At 36.3% G+C, this 8,918-nt stretch overlaps 1 protein-coding gene across 10 annotated transcripts; it reads left to right on the top strand.

The window, feature by feature from the left end:
- Positions 1-296: 296 nt before the first annotated feature.
- On the top strand, positions 297-8,717 carry LOC104590973 (E3 ubiquitin-protein ligase SINAT2-like). 10 transcript variants are annotated; one of them, XM_088890856.1, is made up of 5 exons: positions 299-453; positions 1,222-1,325; positions 5,716-6,057; positions 6,464-6,850; positions 7,868-8,717. In XM_088890856.1, exons 3-5 carry the CDS (start codon positions 5,881-5,883, stop codon positions 8,186-8,188), a joined length of 885 nt encoding a protein of 294 aa, XP_088746982.1. In that variant the 5' UTR covers positions 299-453; positions 1,222-1,325; positions 5,716-5,880; the 3' UTR covers positions 8,189-8,717. The 10 variants fall into 10 exon arrangements, with proteins under 10 accessions (XP_010248050.1, XP_088746982.1, XP_010248066.1 ...); XM_010249764.3 differs by having other exon boundaries at positions 5,710-6,057; XM_019196575.2 differs by lacking the exon at positions 1,222-1,325 and adding an exon at positions 1,536-1,672 and having other exon boundaries at positions 310-453; positions 5,710-6,057.
- Positions 8,718-8,918: the final 201 nt, after the last annotated feature.

The following is an 8,918-nucleotide window of genomic DNA, read 5'->3' as shown; positions in this document are numbered from 1 at the left end:
AGGCTCGGAATTATGCTTCCGTAGATCATCAAATCATCCGATAGTTTTAACGGAAAACCCAACCGAAAAACCCCTGTAAAACCGACCGACTATCCGAAGGGGTGGAAGGCCTCATGCCAAATTACGGAAATGCTCACATGTTCTTTCACATTTTCGATAACGTATAAACTAAGTTTCCTTCTCGGAAGGGTTAGTTTAGTAATTTGGTTATCCATTTACACTAAACACAGTGGTTGGTTTTTACCAAAAAAAAAAAAATACAGTGGTTGGTGACGCATTAAAACAACAAATTTGTTTGTTAGTTTGCTTTTGATAAAAAACTCTTGGTGCTCTAAACTTCTAGTTGTTGTTTTCTCTGATTTTCGCTTTTCGTTCAATTTCTCATTTTTTTCCCTCAAAAATTTCAATCACATTACAAAATTTTCTTCAATCTGTTTCCCTGAAGATCGCCCGGTAAGGTTGTCTCTTCCATTCGAATTTTGTTTCATTTTGATTTGATTTATGTCTAATTCTCGATGCAAAATACAAGAAATGGTGTTTTCATTTTGATTTTCCTTGGTTTTGTGATCTCTTCGTGAAATGCGGGTTTAGATGGTGGAGTTCTCGCTCCATTTTCTGATATATTTATCTTCTTTTTCTGGATTATTTTCGTGTGGAATTGTTTTTTAGAATTCAAGTATCTGATGTTGTTGTGTAGAGGAATTTTTCTGCATTGTCTGTTTTTCTTTTTTAGATAAATTGGGATTAACGGGCTTGTTGGGTTTTACGTCCTGGAAATGGTGTATTTGAGAATGTTTCTCCGCGATTCTGTTGGTTTGGTTTTTTATCATTATTTTGTCTAATGGAGTTTGACATGTTTTTCTTCTGAAGGTGATATTCTTGTGTCAATTATTTTTTTAATTAGGAGATTTTTTTTGGGGAGATTTATAATTTTTTATATGGGTTGTTGGAATCTATAACCTTCTGAAAATCCCCATATCCAATGCCTGCTGGAAAAAAAGAAAGAAAGAAATTCAGTGGCATTGAATGTGCTTTTTGCACAGGGGCCACTATATGTAGAAAGAGAAATAAGCCTTGGAAACACAGATGCTGTTATTTTCATTGGTTTCTAGGGAACTTGGGAACACTATTACATGAAAGTATTTTTCATCAAACAGTTCTCTTAAAATCAAATGCATTTTATCACCGATATAATGTTTATTTTTTGTCTTTTTTTTCCAGATTTTATGCTTTGTTAGCTTGGGGGTTTGCGCCTCTTCCCTTTCTAGTGATTCCCTTGCTGTATTCTCCTCATTCATTCTAATAATTCGTTTGATCTTTGAGAGGTATTTGGATCAATAGAGTTACAAATTTATCCTATTTTTAATTTGACTATGAATAAGAAAAGTCAATATATTAATTTGACTGTGAATATATTAGGAGCTTTTATACCCGAATAGTTTTAGTTTTTTTATTTTCACAAAATGCTGTCTTGTGATATTTCTATGTTTGAGGTTAATCTTGTAATTGTAATAAAGCTGCTTTTTCCAATATAGGGTCAGGTATCTAGTGACTGGAGTTTGACCCGTTCTCACCTATCTGCTTGCCTAGCAAAATTGGAAGGAGAAGAAAAGAAAAATTAAGTTCATTATACTTATGATTATGACCAATTGAAAACCTGGAGACCTGAAATGTAATTGAAGATTACTTTTTTTCCTCAAATCTTGACTTTTTTTTTCCTAACAAAGTTCCACTGAATAAAAGAATCACCTTCATAGATTTTATGCTTATTCAGGAAACACATCTTTTAGCCAGAGCTCTTGGAAGATGAACTGGAACTTTTGGGTCTTCATTGGGGCTAAATAAATGTGAAAATACTATGAGACCCTGTGGTGGAGAAGTTTTGTGAATGCTGGTTGGTTGGAGGGAAGTGTACAAGGGGAAGGGCATTTTACTCTGTAGTACTCTTTCTAATTTTCCTTTTGTTATATCTTTAGTGATTCTCTGCTTCTGCCTTTTATTGGCCAATAATTTAGCAGAGGTATATTTTGAGTAGTTATGACTCAATGAGAGGAGGTTCTATTTGATTTACCGGAGGTGGATTTCCATCTCTAAGTGGAGAGGTTCATAGCTTGTACCTGTTAGAAATTATGAACAAAGAATTACTGAGTAAATGGTTTTTCAGGTTCAGGGTTTAAATGGCCATTCCAAATAAGCATTGTTGTAAGAAGCATGGATGGGAACTTACCTGCAGTTCAAACTCATCACTTGATTGGTTGGTGTGGACTGCGGAATCTTAAAAATTCTGTGATTTCAATAGGTTTATATCTTTCAAGATAGGACCTGGGCATAGTTTTCAAGGCGGCAAGGCGAGGCTAGGAGGCTGGGGGGCGCCTAGTCGCCTAGGCGTTGCCTAGGCAATGGATTTTTTATGTTAAAAACATAGATCCTAGGGTAGTTCCCTAGGTACCATAACCATATTTCTTTAATAATTATTCATGATTTTCATAGGAAAAGTATAAATTTCATATTAAAGTATAGAAAATCAACATATTCATGAGAAGAAAAGGAAGAAGGAAAATAAAATTCAAAAAATATAGGGGCTGAACCCTTATTTTTGTTATAGGAAAAGAAAATAAAAAGTATTGGTAGTAGTAGTAGTAGTAGTAGAAGAAGAAGAAGAAGAAGAAGAAGAAGAAGAAGAAGAAGAATATATGGAAGAGGAAAGTGTGCTGATTAGATAAAATTTTTAGTTCTTCCTTATTGGTTCAGGTTTTTAAGTTTTTGAGGGTTCAATAGAGCATTTAGCAATGTTTGTGTTGATTAAGCCCTAATAAATAAGAAAATAATAAAAAGAAATTAGTATATAAACACACAAAATGATTATTTTAGTTTAATAATGTCTATTTTATAATTATAATCTCAAAAAAGAATGAATAAAAAAGTATTTTATAGTAGGAAGTAGAAAACTGTTAGGCGATTAGGCGAGGCGAGCCTCAAAGGGTGCCTTGTCGCCTTGACAACTATGGACCTGGGATTACTTTGTAAAGGTGCATTGTGTATGAGGCAGAGTTGTCTGGTTTGTTGGATTGAAGCGGATCTTTGGATGCCTACACCTCTGATGCTTGTCCTGTGCAAGTGGTCAGTTCAGGTTCTGGCCTTCTGTTAAGTGTGGAACTTGGTTGGTCTTGGGAGTGATTTTGTTTGGTTTCCTTTTTTTCCTCTTTTCTGCTTGATAATTGTTTCTTTATCAAAGGGAGAAGAGAAGAAAACAGTTCCAGGAGAAGCTAATAACATGATGGATACTCTTCCTAAGTTTTGGGTGGATATTGTAAAGATTAGGATTCGATAGGCTGATCTCTTTTGTATATTTTACTTCTAGCTGTTTATATAAGGGTAGAATACTTAAGTCTCCCCTCTTGGATTAAGATGTTGTTATATTATTATTAAATTTTCAAAAAAACCACCTCTGCTGCATTTACAAGCCTGTCTTCCGCCTCATTTATCCATAGAGCCATCCCGTCCACATTGTACTTGGGCATATAGAAAGATGTTGGATCAGTAGAATAGAGGATTGACTAGGGAATTGCTCTATGATCATTTAGTTATGTTGAGCTTGAGAATATGATAGCAGGTTTCATGGAAGAGCTGGGGAAGGGATCTTGTGGCATAGTCTTTAAGGGAGCTTTATCCAGCGGCCAGGGGCAGTCATATTGTGCAGTTTCCATTGTAGCAAATGGTTTTAGCTGCCTACTTTGATGAAAGCAGAACCTTATCCAGCAGCCAGGGACAGTTATATTTCCTTTGTCTCAGAGTTGGAGCTGAGGGATGGTTTCTGCTCCCTGGGCTTTGGTTGCCTACTTTGATCAAGGTAGTGGAAAATGGTTTCTTTCTAACATATTTTAATGAGAAACTCTGTATTATGCAGTTTCCAATGTCATATGATGCAGCAAGGCAGTTGCAATCCTCAACACAGATGGCCTTACAATATCTTCGATTGATACAAAAGATGGTGCTGCACCATTCTCCCATGATGTATTCTCCATCATGACCATGGTATAATTGATATTGATCTGTCTATTTCTGCAGATTTCCGGGGTAAAAGTGTGTTGCAATCTGAATTTGGTCGACCCTGATCAATGAAATCAAATTTGTGGATGATGAATCAGGTGCTATTCATCAGGCATAGAGAGATGGCTGAATTACGTTTGGGGTTTCAGTTCTGGGTAAGGGGCAAATTCGGGGTTTTCAAAAAAAATTACCCACACATGACATCAAGTGTAAATGGATCTTGACAGATTGCTGATGGAGGGGGGGCCTTCGTCCAATGAAGTCACCCAACAAGGGATGCCTTAATCCTTTTTGAAAAGAGATAGGAATTTTCAGTATTTACCAGAAACCTCAAGGGAGGTTTATGTCTTTTACCCTTAATATAATATAACTCTGTGTTACTGTAGCAGAAATAAAAAAAGATCCATTCGCTTATTTTATTTCTTTTTACCTAATGTTCAAAGATTTATTTGGCAACAGTTTGGTGTATATCATGACCTTGTGTCCATGCACTTTGATGTAGGATCAATTGCTTTAATACCAAATGATATAACTTGTCTATGACCCGAGAGTGAATATAGGAAGGTGTTAATTATCTAGAATAAGAGCTATGGAGGATTTTTAGAACTAAGTTTAGAAGTTGGTTGGATTAGGAACCTTTTAAGGTTTAATTGCAAGAATTGCAAGTTTGTCCTAGAACTATGAAAAGTTTTGATTAAGGAAAATAGGTCTAGGATTGGAATTTTTTCAATGAAAACTTTGTATATAGTTTGGAATAGATAGTTGTAGGGGATTACTGAGTTGGTAAGGGCTTGGGTTAGAGAGAAAACCCAAAATCACTCAATGGAGGACCTAGAATCACTCTAGGGTTTTGGAACCACTCCCCACTCTTAGCATAAGCTATAAGAACTCAAATACATTAAATTCATTCATCCCTCCTCTTTTTTCACTTAGAAGTTAGTACATGAGTATAGATATCATAGGGGGATCAATCGTACTAGAACCAAGAAAATTTACAGAATTGTCACTATCATAGGAACACTTAATAAATCCTAATAATTCTAAGATTTTGTGTATTTTACATAAAAAATTTATAGACTCCCATATTTGTCCATTTGCTTTATACATACTTCCAGTGCAAACTGTTCAGTATCTCTGATGGCTATGGAAAGTCATATTCTTTTGGTTCTATTTTATCACTCAAATGAAAGAATAATAACCTAAATCCCATCTCCGTATTTACATGAACATTTTCTATTTCTATCCACCCCCATGAAAAAGAACTAGGATTTGCTTCTTAATACAGCCGTTTAAACAATTGATGATTTAATGGGAAACAAAACATGGACTTTCTGTCTTATGATGATAAAATTCATGTCTTTTAATGGTGGGTATTGTGTCTGTTGATCTTTTCTCATATTCAACTCACAGATGGAAATTCCTGTAGTTACAAAGTGTAATTTCACTTGAACAATTTCTTTTTTCAATTCATCATTGGTCTAAATATATCAACCTTTGTTGCATGTGTTATTGTTGTTTTGCTTTCATGTTCTCTTCTGGACAAGTGGAGATGGTTAGAAAAAGAGAATTTTGTGTATTTTGCAGAAAATCTTTTGCATAGTTTGTTACTTGTACTTATTGTGAATATCTAATTATCAAATGATTTATGTTTTGATGCAGATGCAGTTGCAGTTGCAGTTGCAGTTTTAGGGTGTTTGATTTTATTGAATGAGTGGTTTAAGGCATATAAAGGCATAGATGAAAAAGAAGGCCTATTGCTCATCATATCAACTTTGTTAAACTGAAAAAGAACTGACCACTGGACTTTCTTCTTTTACTTTATCTACACTAATGGACAATCTTAGTTCACTGATGAAGGATGCTGATTCTACTTCTGCACGGCCAAATGAGCAGGCCCACCTAAAAATACCACATGGAAGAAATATCCCTCTTCTTCCAAACAACAATATAGACAGAATAATGGAGTGTCCTGTTTGTAGTAAACCTCTATATCCACCTATTCAGCAGGTTTGGCTTCCTTCATTATGTACTGGCTTTTATTGAATTTGTTATTGTTCCTTTTCTCCCATCTCCATATTTTCTACCTATAAACATCATTTTTATACTCTCAAGTTCTGCAAAAGGAGGTGCAAAAAATAATTAAATTCGTTTATATTCTTTTATTGGGTTTCAACCTACTTCTATATGCATTGCAGAGATATTTTCTGCCTTCTGTCATTACCAAGTATTCCATTAACAAGTGTTAGCTCTGTCTTATATTTCTTTCTTAAAAATATAACAGTGTTATTATCATGTGATTCACAATGGCACTTTGTTTCTTGTAATTCTATGGAGTCGGCATTGAGGACTTGGTACTTAAATCTTTCTTCTTGATTTTGTTTTTGCTTATTATTTTCTTTTCCTATTGATGCAGTGTCCTAGTGGCCATACCCTCTGTGTGGAGTGCAAATCTAAAGTCAACAACAAATGCCCTGTTTGCAAAAAGGAACTTGGAAATATAAGATGTTTGGTTCTTGAAAAGTTTGCACTTTCCTTTCCCTTTCCATGCACATATAACCAGCTTGGTTGCAAGGAGATGCTCCCTTATTACAGCAAGGTAAAGCATGAGACTCAGTGTGTCTTTCGGCCATATACCTGTCCCCACCCCGGTTCAGATTGCTCTATTACAGGGGATATTCCAACTTTGTTGGCCCATCTTAGGGAGATTCACAAGGTGGATCTTCAGACAGGATTCACCTTCAATCACCGTTATGTGAAACAGGATCCATGCTCTGTGGACAATGTATCTTGGACACTCACTGTAAGTTCAGAAACTGTTTTTTATCTAATTATCTTTCTAAACATGCATTTATCCAGATTTATTTATGATAAGAATATCAGAAACAGGTACATAAAAATTCAATAACTCATTTTCAAGGGGGCAGGGGGTTAAAAAACAAAGTAAAGATGAACTCTTTTCGGGGTAGGTTGACCCTATTTATTACCTTGGCTCAGTTAAAAGGCAAGCTTCTGAAACGTAGATTGTCTGGTCAGATTGACTAATAAGCTAAAAGGCATGTTTTGGAAAAAAATCATTGATCTGTTTTAACTGTTTTACTTTATAGACAAATGCTTCCAGTGAATTGAAGTAGGAGGGTGAGTCAAAGTTCTTCCTCCCCCCCGCCCTCACCCTGGGCCTTTTCTTCTAGAAAGAAACAGACAGACCAAATAGGACGAACTGTTGTTGTCTGGGACACTGTTGAGTTGTAATGAATCTTAGGCTCCGTTCGCTTTTCGGCAAGTTACTTACCCGGGTAAATGCAATTACCTGGGTAAGTTTTTCCTGGGAAATACTTACCCGGGTAAGTGCATTTACCCATGTTCTTTTATTTTCTAGGTAAACAAGGCAATGACCATTTTATCCATAAAAATCTATTATTAAAAGGGGCATTTTTGTTCCATTCAAGTGTTGGCAACCTTCCCCCTACGCGAAAAGTTATTTACCCACCTAGGAGATGGATATCACTTACTTGGGTAAGTGATACCCAGGAAAATAAACTTTCCCTGATCCCCACATAAATCTGAAAAAAGAATATGGGATTCTTGGTCAATGGGAACCAAAATCCCATTAACCAACTTTCCCCCCTCTCAAAATCCCAAAAAAGAATGCCCCCTTATTCCCCATGGCCAACTTTCCATTAGATTAATGATAAACTAAAATACCCCTATGAAATTATTCTCAATTTCTACTGCCTGGGCTAAGTAATGTCAATCTTTGTCTTTCCTATTTTGACATGCACTTTCTGATTCCATTGTTTTTTTCCCTTTCTTGGAGCAGCTTTTCTATTGCTTCAATCAATACTTCTGCCTCCACTTTGAAGCATTTTGCCTGGGTACAGAGCCAGTTTACATGGCCTTCATGCGCTTCATGGGTGAGGAGTCTGAAGCGAGAAAGTTTGGTTACTGTCTTGAGGTTGGTGGCAATGGTCGGAAGCTGACATGGCAAGGGGTGCCTAGGAGCATCAGGACCCCTCACCAGAGTGTTCGTGATAGCCATGATGGACTCATAATACAGAGGAGCTTAGCATTATATTTCTCTGGAGGTGATAGAAGGGAATTGAAGCTGAGGGTCACTGGCAAGATATGGAAGGAACTCTGATAATTTCTAGAAGATTATACAAGGAAAGCAAGGGGGGAGGGGGAGGGAGAAGAGAAGGAAAGATTGTTCATAACATTAAACTCTTCACTCTTTTGGTTCTTCTGCAGTCATATTCTTCAAAATGGAACGAAGAATCACTCTCTCTTCAGCTGTTGCCATACTCCGCAATACAAAAATTGTTCTTGATGATTTAATCTGTATATACCTTGAGAAGATCATTGAAGAAGAGTCCTCCGCCCCCTTTTCCGGTTCGCTGTATTGTTTCAAATCCTTTGTTACCAAGTGGGCCTTCAATCCATGAAGTTCGGCAACAGAAAGAACCTCATTTAAGATGATAATAGATATCAGGTGTTAAATTATTGGAAATGGTGCTTTCAGGTGGCTAGGTCCAATGAACAAAGTACTAGGGTTTATCTTTTGCAAACTCAACAGCAAGAAATGAAATTCATAGCTATTTGTTATTGTGTAATATTTTAATTCTCACCAGAAAAAAAAAAAAAGACAAGAAATAGAATGTAGTACTATGAAATATTATGGTTTGTGCACCTGGTGGCTTTAGGATGTTTTTCATGCTAGAGATAGGGTCTAGGTAGGGGTGGATTCGAGCCAAATATTTGGCTGTTCAAGCTCGTCTCACTAAAATAGTCTTAGCCTCTTAGGCTCGAGCTCGATTCGAGCTGGAGACTTGAACTTGAGCACGGCTTGGTTCAAAGCTCGCAAGTTTGAGCTT

This window comes from Nelumbo nucifera, chromosome 6 (genome assembly GCF_055504915.1).
Source record: "Nelumbo nucifera cultivar China Antique chromosome 6, China Antique-T2T, whole genome shotgun sequence".
Lineage (NCBI taxonomy): Eukaryota > Viridiplantae > Streptophyta > Magnoliopsida > Proteales > Nelumbonaceae > Nelumbo > Nelumbo nucifera.
This window is presented reverse-complemented; position numbering and strand designations above follow the sequence as displayed.

Bases quoted from the DNA above. Each gene is read 5' to 3' on its own strand.
- LOC104590973 (XM_010249748.3), top strand. From the start codon at position 5,881: ATGGACAATCTTAGTTCACTGATGAAGGATGCTGATTCTACTTCTGCA. The intron at 6,058-6,463 runs GTTTGGCTTCCT...CTATTGATGCAG, and splicing joins TATATCCACCTATTCAGCAG to TGTCCTAGTGGCCATACCCT. The intron at 6,851-7,867 runs GTAAGTTCAGAA...TTCTTGGAGCAG, and splicing joins ATGTATCTTGGACACTCACT to CTTTTCTATTGCTTCAATCA.